Source organism: Nannospalax galili, unplaced genomic scaffold, assembly GCF_000622305.1.
Source record: "Nannospalax galili isolate Female #2095 unplaced genomic scaffold, S.galili_v1.0 scaffold231, whole genome shotgun sequence".
In the NCBI taxonomy this organism is placed as follows: domain Eukaryota; kingdom Metazoa; phylum Chordata; class Mammalia; order Rodentia; family Spalacidae; genus Nannospalax; species Nannospalax galili.
The window spans coordinates 1,813,395-1,834,393 of NW_008330120.1; the positions used below are offsets into that span (position 1 = coordinate 1,813,395).

Here is a 20,999-nt window from a genome sequence, read left to right on the forward strand (position 1 = left end):
ATGTGAGGGAGGAAATAAATTTTTTTTTCCTTTCAGAGATTGTGTAACCTCATTAAATATTATATCTCCTAGGTCCATCTATTTTCCTGAAAATTTTGTGTCTTCACTTTTCTCTATAGAGAAAAAAAATTCCATTTTATATGTTTCAAATTTTCCATCATTTACGTATCTGTCGATGGACAGCTAAGCTGGCTCCAATTCCTTGCTGTAGTGAGCAGAGCAGCAATAGGCATGGGGGCTGCAAAAATGTCTAACTCAGGGGATGGAGTTCTCTGGGTGTTTGCCCAGGAATGAAGTAGCTGTGTCATATGGTAGTTGGATCTTTATGTTTTGAGGAATCTACAGACCGATTTCCACAGTGTCTGTTCTAATTTGCATGCCCACCAGCCGTGAATAAGGGCTTTTCTTTCTGCACGTCTCCTTGCCAGCTGCCTTGATGATGGCCGTCATGACTCAGGTTAGGTGACATCTCGGTGTAGTTTAAGTGTGCCTTTCCCTGATGGCTAGCGATACTGGACAATTTTTAAAAATAGTTGTCATTTGTATTTCTTTTTTGAAAACTCGTTCATTCATTTCAAATTCAATTCATTAAGCCACTTGCTGATTTGAAGTATCATTCCTTGATATTCACTTTCTGCAGTTTATACATTCTGAACATTCCATCCCTTGTCAGACACATAACTGGTAAAGGTTTTCTCCCCTCCTGTGGGCTGCCTGTGTCCTCTCCTGACAATTTCCTTTGCTGTGCAGAAAGGTTTTTATCTCATGTTATATGGTGAAAGAAATTAATCAAATTTCTTTTTTCTGCATGTGGATAATCAATTTTGCCAGCACCATTTATTGGACAGGCTATCATTTTCTAAAGTATGTTTTTGCCTGTTTTGTGAAGAACTGGGTGGGCACAGCCTTTTCACTTTATTTCTGGGACTACTACTCTCTTCCACTAGTCCACCTGTCTATTTTTATGCCAGAGCCAGGTTAGTTTGAGGACTCTGGCTGTGTAGTGTAACTTGTGGTTGGGTACTGTGATACCTCTGGGTATGTTCTTAATCTATAGAAGTGCTTTGACTATCTGTGCTCTTTTGGAGTTCCATATGCATTCCTGGATTGTTTTCTTCTGGAAAACAGCCCTGAAAGATGACATTTGAATTTAATAGGTATCACATTGTCTATGGATTAATTTTGGTAGTACAGTCTTTTCCGCAATATTAGCTCTGCCAGTCCAGGAGCATGGGAAGTCTCTTCACCATCCAGTTTCTTCTTTGATTTCCTTCTCAGTGTCTTGGAGTTTTCATTGTAGAGGATTTTGTCTTCTTTGGTAAGGGATATTTCTAGGTATTTGATTTGGGACGGTGGAGTGTTATTTTCAGTTGGATGTTTTTCCTAATTTCTTTCTCTGAGAGTATATTTTTGGTATATATAAAGGCTACTTTTTAAAAATAAAACACTGTTTATTAGATCTAGGAGTACTCTAATAGACTTTACAAGGGTATTTATTTATTTATTATTTTATTTATTTATTTATTTACTTATTTATTTATTTATTGCTTTGAGACAGGGTCTCCCTATAGCCCCAGCTGGCCTAAAACTCACTTTGTAGATGAGACTGGCCTCCATCTCACAGACATCTGTCTGCATGTACCTCCCAATTGCTGGAATTAAAGGTGTGTACTGCCACACCTGGCTTCTGCAGGGATTTTAAGTACAGAACCTTGTCATATGAACATAGGGGATAATTGGACTTCCTCTTTTCTATTTTGATCCCATTCATCCCTTTCCCTTGTCTACTTGTCATAGCTAACACTCAAAGTGCTATATTAGGTATCAGAGTAGAGAGTGGACATCCTTGTCTTGTTTCTGAGTCTAGAGGAAATGCTCCCTGGTGTCTCCATTCACCGTAAAGTCGGCTCTAGGTTTGTTGTAAAGCTTCATTCTTTTGAGGTTTGCTCCATCTAGTCCTAACCTCACCACGACTTTTGTCATGAAGATATTTTCAACTTTTCAAACATGTTTTCAGTATCAATCACTACAATTACGAGGTTTCTTTCCTTAAGTGTGTTTATATGGTGTGTTACATATATTGATTTGTGTATGTTGAGTCAAACTTTTCTGGGGTGAAACACAGTAAGTCATGATACATGATCTCCCTAATGTGGTCCTAAATTTTGTTTGCAATTATTTTGCTGAGATATTTCATACCTATGTTCATCAAAGAAATTGGTCTGTAGTTTTCTTTGTGTTGTTTTGCCTTCACCTGGTTTGGGCATCAGAATAATACCAGTTTCAAAGAATGAATTTTGTAATTTTCCGTTATATGTGGAACAAGTTAAAAACTGTATGAGACCTTTCTTGAAAGTCTGATAGACTATATCAGTGAAACCATCCAGTCCTGGGCTTCTCTTTAAGGGAAGACATTTGATTAAAACTTTACTGTCACTGCTTGTAAAGGGTCTGTTTAACTTATTTATGTCTCTAGGTTTTAATTTTGGAAGATAATATGTACTTAGAAATTCTTCTGTTTCTTCATGGTCTTCCAGCTTTTTTAGAGTGAAAGTATTCAAAGCATTCTCTAATAATCTGTGTTTCATTGGAAACTGTTGTACTGTCACCTTGATTTCTAGATTTCTACTTTTGTTAATGTCTGCGTTACTCTCATTCCTTCCTTGGGTTGGATAAAGGCTTGCTAATCTTCTCGCCGTTCTCAAAAAACCGAGTCTTTGATGTTGCCTGTCATTCTTTTGATGGTTTTCATTAATTGCGTACTAATCTTTATGCTTTCTCACCACCTTCTTGGTTGGGGATTGGCTGCCTCTCTTTCTTCAAGATCCTTGAGGCACCCTGTCAGGTTGTTTATTTAATCTCTCAAAATTTTTTTCTCTCTCAGATTATTTTTTTCTTTTTATGTGTTCTTCAAGAATTTCATAAAATGCGTTTGATTATTTTCAGAACGCCTCCCCCATTTTCTCACAAATTCTCTCAAGTTTTTTTAAAACGCAATTTCAATTTTACTTTATTTTCCCCAGCAGATGGCTTTTCTTTACCCTTGTCAAGCCAGCTCTTTACATGGGATTTGGTGGAGGTCAAGGTCAGCACCATACACTCCAAATTGTGGTGGCAGTGTTTGTTATTTCTGGGCTCCACAAGACTGATTCCGGACCGCCTTACCACGAACGGCACAGCACACACAGCAATGCCCTTGACACAGAGCTTGGGAAGCACAGAAATGTCGAACACACTCGCTTCAGAAGTTTCCTTGGTGGCAGTGGCCTCTACTGTATTCCCAATGAGGAACTTCTTAATGGCCTGTCCTTAGGCATGGGCCAGGTGCAGTTCCTGCCACAAATGGGCTCCACGTGGCCCTGGCCCTTTTCAGTGCACCCATTTTTTCTTCTTCTTTGACCCTCTTGGAACCAGACCCTAAAGAGGACCATTCTGATTTTTTTTTTTTATATGAGTAACTAGCACTATAAACTCTCCTCTTAAGACTGCCTTGGCTGCATCCCAGAGTTCTGACAGGTTGAGATGTCTTTATCATTTGTCTCTACAAACATTTAAAGCTCATCTCTGATTTCCTGACTAACCCATTCATTCAGAAATGTGTAGTTTATTTTCCAAGTATTTTTGTGGTTTCTGTAGTTTATATTGTTGCTCATATTTACTTTCCTTCAATTGTGGTCTGACAGGATTCAAGGAATTATCCCAGTGTTTTTTGTATTTGTTGAGAGTTGCTTTGTGCCTGTGATAGATCAACATTAGCAAGGTTTCCTGTGCTACTGAGAAAAACCTGCACGGCTTCTGCTGCTTGGAATATACTGCATGTGTCTGTCCAGCCAACTTCATCCACAGTGCATTTTAGCTCTGAGGTTCTTCTACTTGCTTTTAGTTTGAATGAGCTATCTAAATACGAGACAGGGGTGTTGAAATGCCATGCTATTATTGTGTCAGGACCTTTATGGCCTTTTATGTCTCTTAGACAGTTTGTTTTATAAAATTAGGAATTCCAATGTCCAGTGCATTAATCATTGCAATTGTGATATCTTCTTGACAAAGTATTCCTCTCTTTAATATGAAGTGTTCCTTTTTTATCTGTTTAATTTGTTTTGGTTCATAGTTTTCTTCATCTGATAGAAGCACAGCTGTGCCTGTTTGCATAAGGCTTCCTTTTGTTTGGTTTCCAACTTTTAACTCATATATATATAATCTTTCCTGGTTTGGTCTGGTTCTAGGTTAGAGCACACACTTGGTTTTTGTTTTTCAGTCCAGTCCATTAGTGTATAGCTTTTTAGTTGTGAGTTGAGGCCATTTCTACTTAAGGTTATTATAGAAGAGGGTTTGCTATTTCTTCCATGTTTGCAATGATGTTCTGTTTTGCTGGATTATGGGCATATCATTTTCTTCTCCCAGATTAATTTCAAGAGCTTTCTGAAGTTGTCATGGGTGCTCTTTCGGGGTCTAGTTTGCTTATCTGCCTTTTTCATGGAGCCTACTTGGTCCTGAACTCACATAGACTGTCTTCATTCAACCTTCCTGTCAGGTCCATTAAATATTCTTCCAGGCTGGCTTGGCTACCACGAATTACCTTAATTTGTGTTTTTATTGAAATAAACTTATTTTCCCATCATTTTCAAAAGATAACTTTGCAGGATATAACTTTCTTGGTTCACAGTTATTTACCTTCAGAGCTTGAAATACTCTATTCCCTGCTCTTCTGGCTTTTGTGATTGCTGAATGAAGTCTGGTATTTCTCTCTCTGTGTGTGTGAGCCTTTGTTGCATTATGTTATAGGATTATTTTTTTACTTGGTATTTCGGCATCCTGACTATGATGGGTCATGGAGAGTTTTTTCTCTGGTCATGTCTGTTTGGCGTTCTATATATCTTTTCTTTTCAGATGTCTGCTTTTGTAAGTTTGGGAAATTTCTGGCTATAATTCCATTTACCAGCCTGTCCAATCCATTTTATTTAATCTTGGTCCTGTGTCTACACCACAAATTCTCATTTTGGCCTCTTGAATGTCCCCAGACTCTTTTGAAGTTTCATTTATGTGCCTTAAGTTTTGTTCTTACATGTGTCACTTGCACTGTTGTCACGGCTTAGTCATCGGTCCCTGAGATTTGTCCCTGCCATGCTCGTTAATGACGGTCTCTGTTGTTTATTAGATTGACCATCTCTTCCATTTTAAGTATTGTTGCTCATTTCTTTTTCTGTTTCAAACTCTGTTCTGAATTTTTCTCCATATTTTGTTTTTTCTTCTCTCCAATGTACTGCTTCATTGAATTTGAGGACTGTCTTCTCAAAGTACTGTATAGATTTCTCCAACTCATCATTCCGTTGGATGATTCTGTATAATCGTTAGTTCTTTAGAGGTTTGGCTCTGAATTCTTTCTCAAACACCTCAGCTCCCTTTGTAGCGCTGGGTCCCCTTACAGGGTGGTTGGCTGGCCGGGCACTTCCTGGCTGGGCCGCACTCTTTGTCTGTCTTCTGGGACTTGTACACCTCTTAGAGTGGGTTTACCTTTCAGTTTGATTTCCCCGCATTCCACACTGTTTGGATGTTTCATTTCCTCTGATTTTTCCTCAACAGATATTTGCATGAGGATTAGCCCTTGGGACTGGAAAAACCCGGTGTTGAATGTCCAATGAACTGGCTGCCGTGATCCTGTTTTGGCTCTTGCCAACAGGACCAATGGTGGGGTCATACGCCAAGCAGCAGAGCAATTAGACAGGGTCAGAGCTCCATCATTTGTTGGGCTCTAGGAACCTGCTGGGGGCAGGACGGCAAATGTCGGACCCACTATAGTGTAGGTATTGTCTGGGGGTTGTGCTTAGTGTCCTGGGCCCAGAGTAACCTCTGTAACGACAGCAGTATAAACTGGCAGTCCTACATAACCACTGGCACCTCAGAAGTTAAAAACTTACACCTTCACTCAACCTGGATATCACTGGAGCCAAGCCATTCTCTCACAGGGTTCAACTAGTACAAAAGCTTGGTTCCCACACTGACCTCTGAGGAGGCTGGAGGCCTGATCCCACGGGGATCCCATGTTCCACTGGAGCCAAGGATCTAGTCCTGAGTTGTTCTGTGGGTCCACTGGAGCAGAAGGCCTTTTTGCATGTTACTCTCTGGTTCCACAGGAGCGAGACCCGGCCCTGCCTACACCCTTTCACATCCTTCTCTTGTTTTGTTTCTTTAGCTAAGATGTCAAGGCTTTGTTGAATACGAGTTGAGAAAGTAAACACCCTTATACTGTTCCTGATCTTAGTGACATGATTTGAATTTTTATCCATTTATAATGATGTTGAGTAAAGGTTTGTCATATTTACCCCCTTTTTCCTTGCATTATGGTCCTTCTATCCCTGGCCCCTCCCTGACTGGCGTTAGGAATGATGTTGGATTTTGTCAAAGGCCTATTCTGCGTCTAAGGAAATGAGCATGCCATTTTTATCTTTGAGTCTGTTTATGTGATGGAAAACATTCACTCATTTATGTATATTGAACCACCCTTGCATGCTATAATAAAGCCAGGTCGTTCACGATAAATGATCCTTTTGATCTTGGTATGATCTTGAATTTGATGTTCCAGTATTTTATGTAGAGTTTTTGCATCCATGTTCCTCTGAAATCCGCCCCCCCCATATGTATCTGGTTTGGGTATCAGAAATCCTGGATTCATAGACCAGGTTTGGAGGCCTCCTCCTTACTCTACTTTGTGGAATGATTTAGGTGGGATTTGTGTTAGTTCTTCTTTGAGGCTCTGATAGAATTTTGCAATGAATCCACCTTCCCCAGACTGTTTTTTGTTGGGAGATTTTTATTCCTGCTTCAATCTTATTTCTGGTTCTGGATTTGTTTCAATTATTTATTTCATCTTGGTTTAATTTTTTATGTTGTGTGCATCTGTGAATTCATTCCTTTCAGATTTTCAAATTTAGTGGGATATAAAAATTTAAAGTATCTCTTATGGATTTGGAAATTCGTTTGGTATCTGTTGTAATTTCTTTCTTTTCATTTCTAATTTTATTACTTCAGGTTTTCTCATTCTTTTGATTAATTTGGCTAAGAGACTGTCAACATCATTTGTGTTTTCAAAGAAGCAACGCTTCGTGTCATCATTTCTGTTTGGTTTGTTGATGTCATTGATGTCAGCCCTGATTGTGATGCTCTCTCCCCACACTTTATGGCTCCTGTTGGGTCTTATTTTCCCTAATTAGTTCATTAACTGGAAACCTCTTTGTTTGTTTGTTTGTTTTTTGTTTGTTTGTTTTGAGGCATGGTCTCCCAGTAGCCCCAGCTGACCTGGAACTCACCGTGTAGACCAGAGCGGCCTCTTCTGGCCTGCCTTCATCCCTGAGTGCTGGCATTAAAGACCTGAACTGTCATACCTGGCTTCTAATTTTTTTTAATGTGGATTCTTAATACAATAGACTTTGCCTTTAGGGCTCTTTAATTATGCCTCATTGATTTCGCTACATTTTATTTTAATTTTTATCAATTTCTAGGAATTTTTATTTCATTCTTGATTTCTTCAGTGATCCAGTTATCATTCGATAGTGTGTTGTTTAAGGTTCATGAGTCTGTACACTTTCTATAATTTCTATTAATGATATCTATGTTTATTCCATTGTAGATAGATAAATACAGGATGCTATTTCAATTTTCCTATAGTTCTTAAGACTTTGTGTTCTTATATGTGATTGATTTTAAATAAAGTTCCATGGGCTGCTAAGAAACTTGTGTATTCTTTAATTTAGGGGTAGAATGTTTCGTAGAGGTGTTTTAGGTCCATTTTAAGTTATATTGCTTAACTCCAGTGTTCCTCTGCTTAATTTTTGTCCACATGATCTATCTATTGGTAACATCAGGGTTTTAAAGTCAGCCACTATCACTGTGTTGGGATTAATCTGTGGTTTTAGATCTAGCAGTATTTGTTTTCTGAAATTGGGTGCTAGTGTGTTTAGTGGGTATGTGCTTAGGGTTGTAACACCCTCTGGGTGGATGCTTCCTTTAATGCGCATGTAGTGAGCTTCTTATTGCTTCTGACTAGGTTGATTTGAAGTCTGTTTCCTCAGACATTAGAAGAGCTACTCCTGCCTCTTTCCTGGTTCCATTTATTTGCAGCACCTGGTCCATCCTTTTACCCTAAGGCTGTTGTTGATGGTGAGGCATGATTCTTGGAGGCAGCAAAAAGATGGATCCTGTATTGTAAACAATCTGCCCATCTGTGTCTTTTTCTTGGAGAATTCTGAGTTATTATTACAGGTATGTGTCAATTCTTTTCATTTTGGTGATTGTGTGGTGTTTTATTAGATGTCTTGTGACTCACTGTCCTGGTATTGTTTTTATATTTCCTGTGACATGTTGAACTTTTTTTTTTCCATGTTGGGTATTTTTTTCTATTCATACTACACTATTTTTTTTCCAGTATCCTCTGTAAAGTGATCATAAATTCCTTTGTAAGTTTCTATCATAGAAATCATTTCTTTCTCCTTCAATTTTTATATATTTGTTGGGTATAATAGTCTGGGTTGAAAACGTGTGTTTCTGGAACTTGAATGCATTTTCTAGGTACACTGTGCAGGTGACCAACCGTCCTGTCCTGCAGCTTCCAGTACCCTTTCTTTTGTCTTTGTTTTTCATGTTTTATCTATAATGTGTCAGAAGTTTCTTTTTTTGACTAATCAGTGTTCTGGAGACTTCTTTTACCTGCATGGGCATCTCTTTCTCTAGGCTTGGAAATTTTTCTCTATGATTTTATTGAAAATACTGAGTATGGCTTTGCTATGTCATCCTTCTCCTTCTGTGGAGCCAAACATCCAGTCTTTGCGTGGTATTCTAGATCTCTCTAATGTGTGTCCACGAGCCAAACATCTGTCTTTGCGTAATGTTCTCCATCTCTCCGGTGCCCCATTCACAGTCTCTAAATTTATCATCAGTGTTACAGTGTGGTCCAGTTTCCCTACCTTGTCTTTACTCCCAGGCACTGCTTGCTTTCCACGTCATCTATTCGTCATGAGCACTTTTGCTGAGTCTTTATCTGACTATTACTCTCAGGTTAATTTTGGAGAAGACACCCTATCTTGCCTTTTCTTGTTGTTGTTTCTATGCCGAGATGCGAACCACTGGTTTATCTTGTTGGTTGGGTTTTTCTCTCTTTCTTCTTGATTCATGTCACCTTTCCCCTTTCAGTGCAGGTGTCTACAGTGTTCAGGAGGGGACTATCTCACAGAAGGGTGCAGACGTCACTTTCCTCATTTGGTGTAGTACTGAGGGCGATAGGCTCTATCCCAAGGTGTCCTCTGCATGTCCTCCGCAGCCCGAGGTTTCTTAGGCCAGATGCCTGGAGTGAGTTCCCGCTGGCAATGTGGATGGTTGCTCTTACTGAAGGCATCCACGATGCTGACAACATTGTCAACACATGGAACTGATACCATGGGAGTCCAAAGGAGGTGCAGTGGACTCCAGCTGTGAACATCCACAGGCCCAGAACTGGTCGAGTCAAGTATTAGGAGACCTGGAAAGAAGTTTGTCTAATTCTTTGTCTCTTAAAAAAAAACAAAAAACACCAGAACTCTATATTCTTCTATTTAAATGTCTTTTCGTTGTTTTGTCATCTTTTTCTCATTGTTATGCACCTTGTTTCACTTTTACTCTTCTCTGTTTTTTTCTTAGAGTCAGAGTCACACTACAAATGCCCGACTGGCCTGGAACTCACTGTATAGGGGATGCTGGCCTCAAACTCACAGATTTTCACCTTGCACTGCCTCCTGGGATTAAAGACATACATCACTATTCCTGGCTCATTTTTCTTTAGCTTGTGATCAAATTTTTATCTCATGCTCTTTGAAGTAGACTTCAAAGGGTTTTTAACACAAATGGTTTTATATTCCCTCAAAAAGAAGATATAATGATTATAAATATATATGTACTGATGGTCAGTGCACCTAATTTCACTTAAAGTACTGCTGGACACATATAGATAGGTAGATCCGTATGCAATAATAGTGGGCGACTTTAGTATCATACTGTCCTCAATAGATCATTACCCAGACTGACCGACGAGCCAACCAACCAACCAATGAAAAGCAATCATACCACAAGACTTGTCTCACACTAGTATTAAAACTGTATTAGGATACAACAGCAACAATGAAAAAAATAACCAACCGATGCCCTTGATGAGTAAGAGTATAGAAATCGCGGATACATTCTAGCAAAGTGAACCAAGAACTCATTGAAAAGCTCATGATCAGGATGGCGTCCTTCCAGTCATGCACGCCCTGATGGTTCAAGACATCCAAATCAATGAGCACAATGCAGCACACAAACAGAGTCAAGGACCGAAAGTCACCTGACCATCTCATAGCTGCAGAAAAGGCTTTTAACAAAACTCAAAATTCCTTCATGATAATAACAGTGTTTTAAAAGAACTATGCCAGGGTTAGTGGTGCATAACTTTAATCCCAGAGTTTAGGAGGCAGAAGCAGGTGTATCTCTGTGATAGTGAAGTCAGCCTAGTCTGTGCAGGGTGTTCCAGGCCGTCTGGGGCTACATGGAGAGCTTTCTCAAAATAAAAAAAAAACAGAAAACCAAACAAATAAAACAACTGGGAATAGGCTGGACTTGGTTGTATGGGCCGTTCAGACTAGCACTTGGAAGGCAGAGGCAGATGGATCTTTGGACTAAGGCCAGCCTGGTCTACAGAGTGAGTTCTAGGACAACCAGGGCTACATGGTGAGAACCTGTCTAAAAGAAACAAATAAATACACAAACAAAAAATTGAGACTAGAAGGATCAGTGTTTGTGCCCCCATGGATGGTCACATGCTCATGTGCCCCTTGGATGGTCACGCATGTGCACATAGGCAGCAATAACTGGATTAATATAATTAAGATAATCAGAGTTATTAATAAAAAGACAGGGGCTGGAGAGATGGTTCAGTGATTAAGAGCCCTGGCTGCTTTTGCAGAGGACCGGGGTTTGATTCCCAGCACCCACAAGGTGGCTAACGACCATCCATAACTCCAGTTCCAGGGGATCCAATGCCCTCTTCTGATCTCTGCAGGCACTGCGTGACATGGGTGCACTTACACACCTGCAGGCAGTACACTCATACACAGAAAAATTAATTAATTGATTGATTTAATTAAACAAAAAAGAACAAAAACAAAAAATAAAGGAGACATTAAGTTGGGAAGAAGAAAGAATGGGGGACTGGAGGGGAGGCGGTGACAGATGAATATAATCAACATATGCTGTAGACATGTATGAAACTTTCAAAGAATAAAAAATACATTAAAAATGATCGTAGCTTAACAAATAGATGCTATATGCAACAAAACTATGGTCAATCTTTTACTAAATGGGGAAAACCTGAGAGTATATTCTCTAGACTCAGGAATGAAACACAGTGTCCTCTTGCTCTGCCCTTATTTAGTATAAACAATAAAGACAAGAAAGCAACAAAGGCTCCAAATAAGAGACAGCAGATCCCCCCTCGCAGATGACAGATCCGACACTGAAATGAAATTTGCAGATGATGCTGGAAAACGCTTAGATTTCATGATCACTTTCAGTAAGTTCCAGGACACAAAATCAACATAACAAAATCAGTAGCTTTTCTATATGCCAATAACAACCACACTGAGAAAGAGACCAGCAAGATAATCCCATTCATAGCGACCTTAGAAAATACTTACCATGAACGAGCATTCATCTCAGATGGAGACAGTGTAACAACTACCAAAATTAGAACCAGAAGTGATAAATGACTCAAACAGACCCTTATAAGACAGAAGGTACAATCAGAAGTCTCTACTTTGCTGGGCATGGTGATGCACACATTTAATTCCAGGTGGAGGCAGGCAGATCTCTGTGAGATCGAGGCCAGCCTGGTCTACATAGTGTGTTCCAGGCAAATCGGGGCTATAGGGTGACCCTGTCTCAAACAAACAGACAAACGTACAAAAAGTCTCCCTTTAATGAAAAGCCTAGGACCAGATGACTTTACCACTGGATTTTAGAACTTTCAAGGAAAATCTCATCCCAATACCTCTTTTATTGAATGTATATGAATGTTATGTTTGCATAGATGTAAGTGTACCTGTGTCATGCAATACCTATGGAGGACAGAAAAGGGTATCAGCAGATTACCCAGGTCCCCTGGAACTGGAGTTACTGATGGTTGTTAGCTGCCATGTGGGTGCTGGGAACCAAACCCCATGACTTCTGCAAGAACAACCAGTGTTCTTTCCTGCCAAGTCATCTCTCCTGTCCCTCATCCCAATTCTTAACTTACTCCACAAAATAGAAACTGAAGGAATACTACCAAGTTCACTCTATGGGGCCAGTAATATTCTAATACCAGAACCGGGTAAAGATTAAACAAAAACAGAAATCTACAGACCCATTTTGTTGGTGAGCATAGATGCAAACACTCTCAACAAAATACTTGGAAACCGAATTCCTATTAAGAGGCTGATAACATTATCACCAAGTAGGTTCATCCCAGAAAGACAATGTCGGTTCAACACCCATAAATCAATAAATGCAATACAACATTTAGGCAACTAGAGGATAGAAACTATGTAATCATCTTGATCAGTGCTGAAAAGGCATTTGGCAAAGTTCAACATGCCTTCATGATAGAAGTTTTAGAGTGGTTAGGGATAGACGGAGCACAGCTCAAAATAATAAAGGCTATGTACAACAATCCAAAGCGAACATTCTACTAACTGGAGACATACTGAAAGCATTTCCTCTAACATCTAGAACAAGACACCTCTCTTATTGCACATACTTGAAGTTTTAAATGCATCAGTTAAACATGAGACAGGCATAAAGCAGATGAGGGGAGGAAGAGGTCTAACCAGCCCTATTTTCAGATGAAATGATTCTGTACCTAAAAGACCCTATAAAATCTACTAGAAAACTCCTAGATCTAATGAACATTTACATTTGTAGGATACAAAATTAATATAAAATAAAATAAATAAAGTTGTAGGATACAAAATTAATGTAAAAAATCAATAGCCTTACTGTATGCCAACAATACGCTCTCAGAGAAAGAAGCCGTGAAAAATATCCCCATTGAAAATAGCACCAAAACCTAAGATCTAGGGATACAGCTAACTGAGGGGGACAAAACCTCTACAATGGGAACCTCAAGACGCTGAGGAAGGAAATCAAGGAAGATTCTACATGGTTATAAGACGTCCCATCGCTCTTGGATCAGCAGAATCAATATTGTGAAAATGGCTATACTACCAAAATTAATCTACAGATTCAATACAAATCAAAATTCCAATGACATACTTCAAAGAATTAGAAAAACAATCCAAGAATTTACATGGAACCACAAAATACCTCAAATGGTCAAGGTGATTCTAAGACCATACCTGGAGGTATCCAAAAACCTGATCTCAAATTATACTACAGAGGTATAGCAATCAAGACAACTTGGCACTGACATAAAAACAGACCAAATGGTCTAGTGGAACAGAATTGAGGACCTTTCTGGGTCCTGACAAACTATAAACATCTAATTCTTGTTAAACGAGGCAAAAACATACCTTGGGAAAAAGTCTATTCAATCATTTGTGTTGGCAAAACTGATTTTCCACTTGCAGAACAATGAAGTTAGCGTCACAGTTTGAAGCTTATATAGAAATCAATTAGAAATGGATCAAGGACCTTAATTTAAAACAGGGAATGCTGAAACTTCTTGACAAACATGAGGGGCGTATTCCTCAGGGTATCGGGGAAGGGAAGACCTTTATGAGTACAAAATCAAGAGCCCATGAATTAGGACAAGTGTCAACAAGTGAGAAATGTAAGTTTCTGTACAGCAAAGGTAACTATCAGCAGAGGACACAGGGAATGGACAGAAAACCTTTACCAGCTACACCTCTGACAAGGGGCTAATGTCCCAAATATACTGAGAGCTGCAAAAATACCAGTGAAAGAAAGTTATCAATCAGAAAATGGTCCAATAAATAAAATAGTTTCAGAAAAAGAAATAAAATGTCCAAAAAGCTATTTTTATGTGTTCAACATTCATAACCATTGGGGAAATGCAAATTCATATTGCTTTGAGATACCACCTTATCCAATTAAACTGGCTTTTATCAAGAAATCCAACAACGAATGGAGGAGAGTTTTGTGGAGGAAGAGGTTCGCCCTTATTCCATTCTGGAGGGGGCCATCAGGAAAATCAGTCTGGACGGTTCTCAAAAAACTAAACATAGAACTACCATTTGACACAACTCTCTCACTCCAGGGCATGTACCCAGAGAAATCCGTATCTTCCTACAGAGATATTTGCACACCCATATTTGTTGCTGCCCTATTCACTATAGCAAGGAAATGGAACCGATCTAGATGTCCATTAGCAGAAGAATGAATAATGAAAATCTGTATGTCTGTAAAATGGAATAATATTCAGATATAAAGAATAATGAACTAAAAAAAAAACTACAGCAAAATGAATGGACCTGGATATGTAATATTAGTGAGGTCGCCCAATTTCAGAAAGTAAAGATATACATTTTCCTTCATATGGGGATTTGGTATATGATACACACATATACATACTTACTTACGTCTTGTTTGTTTAACAAACGTGTGAGTATAATATTTAGAATTGAGAACAAAAAAGGTAATTTTCCAAGAAAAGAAGGACAGAATCTTTTTCTTTTTCTTTCATTTTTTAAAGCTTATAAACAACAACAGTTTATTTCTTACAGTTCTGCAGTATGGACATGAGAATTCAGGGTGTGAGTTTGTTTGAATATTAGCGAGGACCTGCTTCCTTGCTCATAGCGGGTGGCCTCCTTTTCATTTATTACCTTCCCATGGGTGGGGGGGCCAGGGTTTTACATTAGTTATTTTTCTGATGCTGTGATAAAACACCATGACCAAGGCAACTTATAGAAGGAAGAGTTTATTTGGCTTTTGGTTCCAAAGGGATAAGAACCCATCGTGGTGGGATGGTGGGGCAGGAGGCGGCCGGAGCAGAAAGCTGAGTGCTCACATCTTCAAGCAGGCCCAGGAAGCAGAGAGATACAAAATGGACATGGAACATGGCTTTGAGCTCTCAAGCTGCCCACTACCCAGTGATGAGCATCCTCCACCGTGCCCGTGCCTCCTGAAGGTTCCACGGTTTTCCCCAAATAGAGGCATGAACTCAGGACAGTGTCCAGTTGCTTGGAGCCTGTGGGAGACATGTCATTGAAACCATCACAGGCTTCAACATGCAAATATTCGTGGGACAAAATCTTTATTTTGTAGGAATCACAAATTTGGTTTGGTAGAGATTTCATGTTAAAAATAAACATTAGTTTTATTTGTAAAATGCTGTAGATATTTTACTAACAAGGACTATTTAACTATATTAACGACTTGCACTCTCTTTTTAAATGTATTTTTACTGAATTTTTGTGCATTGCATACAATAACTTTTAATCATATTTAGACCCCTCCTCTAATCCTCAAGCCCATAGCCCCCCACCAGATTTCATGCATTCTGTCATATATTTTCTATCAGAGTCCAGTAAGTGTTGTCCCTTTGGGGTAGTGATTGTAAGGGGTGGGCTTCCTTTCCAGTGTCATAGATTTGTAGAACTGTGAAGATTTGACATGACTGGAAACTGATTTGCTGGATATGTCAGATGAGATAATACCATTGCTGTTATTGGTAGCTACTTTTTATTTTATGACAAACTCAAATTTCCTAGTAAAATATAAAAAGATATCTAGGGACAAACCTAACAGAGAAGATGAAAAGTCCTTGACAGTAGAAGCCACAAAACACTGGAAGTGGAACTTGAAAAGACACCAGTCAATGGAAAGAATTCCCTTCCTGTTCCTGGAGATCAACCCAATTAATGTGAAAAATGGCTCCATTCCATGAAATTTCCATCAAAATCCCAATGAGATTCTTTGTAGAACTAGAAGAAAATTCTAAAATTCCTACAGAACTACAGAAGACCTGAACAGAGACAGTCATCCCAAGCACAAAGAGCAATGCTGTCCAGATCTCAGTACTCCATCTCACACTAGACCACAGAGCTACAGTGTAAACAGCTTGATGCTGTCTCAGAAACAGATATGTACGGAGACTGGTGGAATGGAAGAGAGAACAGAGAACTAGTCCACGCGGCTACGGCCACCTGACACTTGACAAAGGCTCCACACAGGTACAAGCACAGCATCTTCAAGAAGCGGGGTAGGAAAGACTCGACATCCACATGTAGAAGACTGAAATGACATTCCCAGCTCTCATGTAATCCAAAAATCAACTCAAGATGTGGCAAATGTCTAATTTAAGGTCTGAAAAATGTGAAAATGCTGGAAGAAATGAACGAAAAGCACTTCAAGTTCTGCTCGTGGGCCTTGTGATCATGTCAAATTAAAGCATTCCTGTCAAGCAAGACAGCGGTTGACGCAGTGAAGAGACAGCGTACAGACTGGCGAACATCTCCGACAGCTCCTCGCTGGGGAGTGGGTTGACACACAGATTATACGTATTTGATTTATTTTTTTAAGTTTATTAGTATTTTAAAAACTCTAGTATATAGACATATTCAAACATTATAAAACAACTTAAAATTCTGATTTCCCAGGAAGGTAACAAATACTCCTGGAATCACCTGTGGACACTACCTATTTAAGGACTTATTTTGCCTGAAAAAAAAGTGTTAGATATTAAGAGAGTATTCAAAGGACTCACATGAAGTGCGCTGTAATATGAACTCACTACTGTGCCTTTTAAAAATTAGTCTTTCTTGTTCTCCAAATGACACAGTATACCCACATATTCGTTTTTGACGTATATACACATATATATTATAGTCTAAGATCCTTATATTATGGAGAGTATACAGGTTTTTTTTTTCTTTCTGAGATTGGGTGAGCTCACTTAATATTACATATTCTAGATCTATCCATTTTCCTGCAAATTTTGTGACCTCATTTTTCTTTAGAGCTGAATTTCATTGTACGCACCAGATTTCTATGATTTACTGTTGATGAAGAACTAGGTTGGTTTCGTCTCCTTGCTGTGGTGACTAGAGAGAGCAGAAATAAACATAAGGATGCAAATATCTCTGTAGCAGTGTAAGGAGTTTTCTGGGTAGATGCCCAGGAAGTAAGGTAGCTGAGTCTATCATAGCTTGATTTTCATGTTCTGCTTATCATTTTTATTTTACGTGCATGAGTGTATTGCCTGCATGTGTGTAAGTGCACCTGTGTCGTGCAATGCTCACAGAGGTCAGAGGGCATTGGGATCCCCTGGAACTGGAGTCACAGATGGTTGCCAGTCGCCGTGTGGGTGCTGGGAACCGAACCCGAGTCCTCTGCAAGAGCAGTCAGTGCTCTTAGCCGCTGAGCCATATCTCTAGCCCCAACTTTAATTTTTTGAGAAATGTCCAGACTGACTTCCGTAACGGCTGTATTAGTTTACACTCCCACCAGCAATGAGTAAGTGTTCCTCTTTCTCCATATCCTCTCCAATATTTAAGATTTCTTGATCATAACCATTCTGACTGGGGTTAGGTGATATCTCAAAGTAATTTTAATTTGCATGTCCCAAATGCCTAGCAATATTGAACAATTTTTAAAGTAGTTGTGGGTATTTGAATTTTTTAAAAATTTTATTAGCCGGGTGTGGTGGTGCACGCCTTTAATCACAGCACTTGGGAGGCAGAGGCAGGAGGATCTCTGTGAGTTCAAGGCCAGCCTGGTCTACATAGTGAGTTCCAGGACAGCTGGGGCTACAGAGAGACCCTGTCTCAAAAAGACCAAAAAAAAATTATTATTTTTATTTTATGTGTATGCATGTATTGTCTGCATGTAGGTAAGTGCACCTGTGCTGTGCAATGCCCGTGGAGGACAGTAGAGACAGTAAGATCCCCTGGAACTGGAGTTATGGACAGTTCTTAGCTGCCATGTGGGTGACGGCATTGGAACCTGGGTCTTCTGCAAGAACAGCCAGTATTCTTAACCACAGAGCCATCTCTCCAGCCCCCTGATTTTTTAAAATATCATCTGTTCAGTTCATTAGCCCATTTGCCGATTTGGTGTTTTATTCCCTTGATATTTAATTTCCACAGTTTTAAAATTCTGAATATTAACCCCTTGTCTGAAACATAACTGGTAACGATTTTCAGGCCTTCTGTGAGCTGCCTGTGTCCTCTCCTGACAATTTCCTTTGCTGTGCAGAAAGGTTTTGATCTGCTGTTGTTGCATCTGTTGATATTTGAGGCTAGTTCCTGTGCTATTGATATTCTGTTCAGAAACTTCTTGCTGACCCCAAAGTCTTGAGGAGTATTCCCTGTATGTTTTCATTGAGAACTTTCAGTGTTTCAGGCTTTGAAAAACGGTCTTTGACACATTTTAAATTGCGTTTTGTGCAAGGTCAAAGAAATTAATCTAATTTTTTTTACATGTGGATTAACAGTTTTGCCAGCACCATTTGTTGAAAAGGCTCCGTTTTTCCAAAGTACGTTTTCGTCTGTTTTGTCAGGAATTAGGTGCGTGTAACTTCGCTGTTTTATTCCCAGGTCCTCTTCCGTCCTCCACTGGTCTGCCTGTGTGCTTTACTCCGGTTCCAGGTTAGTTCTAGCCCTATGGCTGTGTTGTAGGACCTGGTCTAGGCTGGGTACTGTGATGCTGCCGAGCATATTCTTTCTCCTTAGAAGTTGTTTGGTTATTTGGGGTCTTTTGGGGTCCCACACGAATTCATGGATTGTTTTCTTTCTTGGTCTGTGAAACATGACATTTGAATTTTGATAGGTATTGCATTAAATCTGTAGATTAATTTTGCTCATGTAGCCTTTGGCACAATATTAGTTCTGCTAATCCAGGAGCATGGGTAATGTTTCCATCTTTTCAGTGTCTTGAAGTTTTCATCATAGAGGTCTCTCTCTTAGGTAAGGTGTATTCCTACGTACCTAATTTTGGGAGGAATTACTTTCAGTCAGATATTTTTCCTAATTTCTTTCTCTGAGAATACATTGTAACAAGTACATATAAAGGCTCTTTTTAAAAAATATTGATTTATATCCTACAACATTACTATCTTTATTAGATCTCAGAATTTCCTAGTACATTCTTTCTATAGGCCTTATAAGTACAGAACCTTGTCATGTCAAAGTAGGGGACAATTTGATGCCTTTCCTGTCTTTATAATTGTCATAACCAACACTTGAAGCACTGTATTGTCTCAGAGGCAGAGTGGGCACCCTTGTCTCAGTTCTGAGTCTTAGAGGAAATGTTCCCAAGTTGTCCCCGTTGGCTATAAAGTTGGCCCTAGGTTTGCTGTACACCTTCATTCTTTCCAAGTCTAGTCCATCTATTCCCAGCTGCTTCAGGCTTTTATCATGAAGGCATGTTCGACCTTGTCTAATTCAGTTTCAGCATCAAGTACCATAATTAAGTGATTTCTGTCCTTAAGTGTGTTTATGTGGTGTATCACATTTATTAATTTGTGTGTGTTGAACCAACCTTGCTTTTGGGGGGTGAAGCATAGAAAGTCATAATGTATGATCTCCTGAATGTGGGCCTCAATTTTGTTTGCAAGTATGTGGTTGATAAAATTTACACGTACGTTCATCAAAGAAGTTGGTCTGTAGTAGCATCAGCTATTCTAGATTGTGCTGGTGGTGTCTGGTTTCCTCAGGATTTAGGAGACTGATTCCTGACCACCTTGCAATGACTGGCACAGCACACATAGCAGCTCAGCTCGGAAAGCACATCTTCATGGAAGACACCTGTCTCACAGATGTCCCTGATGGGCGTGGCCTCTACTATGTTCACAATAACGAACTTCTTAATGGCTTTGTCTTTAGGCATGCAAGGGATGTAGTTTATGCAGCGAATGGACTGCATGTGGCTGCAGTCCTTTCGGTGAGACCGTTTCTTTTTTCTTTTTGGTCATCTTGAAGTTAAGACTTGAAAGAAGATCACTCAGATTTTTTAATGTGATACTTGTCATTAAAAACTCCTGTGAGGACTGTGTTGGCTGTGGCCCAGAGGCTCTGACAGGTTGAAGTCTCATTATCATTTGTTTCTATAAACTTTTAAATTTTGCTCAAATTTCCTGAACAACCCATTGTCTATTCAGTAATGCATAGTTTAGTTTCTGAGTATTTTTTGTGGTTTCTGTAGTTTTTCTATTGCTGTCGATTTTTACTTGTTTTCTATTGTGATCTGATAGTATTCAGGGAGTCATCTCAATGTTTTTGGATTTGTGAAGAGGTGCTTTGCATCCTGATATGATCAAGATTGTCAAGGGTTTCATATGCTGCTGATTAAACAGGTACTTCACATCTGTTAAGTGAACTGTTCTGTATCTATCTGTTTGTTCGAGTTGATCCATAGTGTCTGAGGTTTTCTTTACTTGTTCTTAGTTTGAAAGATCTATCCAAACATGAGCGAGGGGTACAGACATTCCTGCTTATTGAGTTAGGTCCTTTATGGCCTTTTATACCTCTCGGTGTTTGCTTTCTACAATTAGGGGCTCCAGTATTTAGTGAATAGATTACTGCAACTGTTACATCTTGGCAAATTGTGTCCCTTTTAATCTCTTCTAATTAGTTTTGGTTTGAAGTCTACTTTATCTGATATACAGAGAGCAACATGTTGTTTATGATTTCCATTTGCTTGGTAGTTTGTATCCCAATGTTTCATTTTGAGTTTTTTGATATCTTTGCTGACTAGGAGACAACACGTAGTTGGTCTGTTTCTTGGACACAACTCATGGTTGGGTCTCATTTTTTTAAAATATTCTATTTATTATTTTTATTCTATGTGTGTGTGTGTGTGTATTGCCTGCGTGAAGGTAAGTGCACCTGTGTTGTGCAATGCCCGCAGGGGTCAGAAGAGGCTGTCAGATCCCCTGGAACTGGAGTTATGGACAGTTGTTAGCTGCCATGTGGGTGTTGGGATTTGAACCCGGGTCTTCTGCAAGAACAACCAGTGTTCTTAACTGCTGAACCATCTCT

The 20,999-nt window shown here is 39.3% G+C and overlaps 1 protein-coding gene across 1 annotated transcript in view; it reads left to right on the forward strand.

Moving 5' to 3' along the window:
* The window catches only part of LOC103741801 (THUMP domain-containing protein 3-like), a 46,564-nt gene that overhangs the window by 23,475 nt on the left and 2,090 nt on the right, over positions 1–20,999 (forward strand). The window contains 2 exon segments of the mRNA XM_029568257.1: positions 18,521–18,608; positions 19,676–19,902. Of these exon segments, the coding sequence (XP_029424117.1) occupies positions 18,521–18,608; positions 19,676–19,902 (315 nt within the window).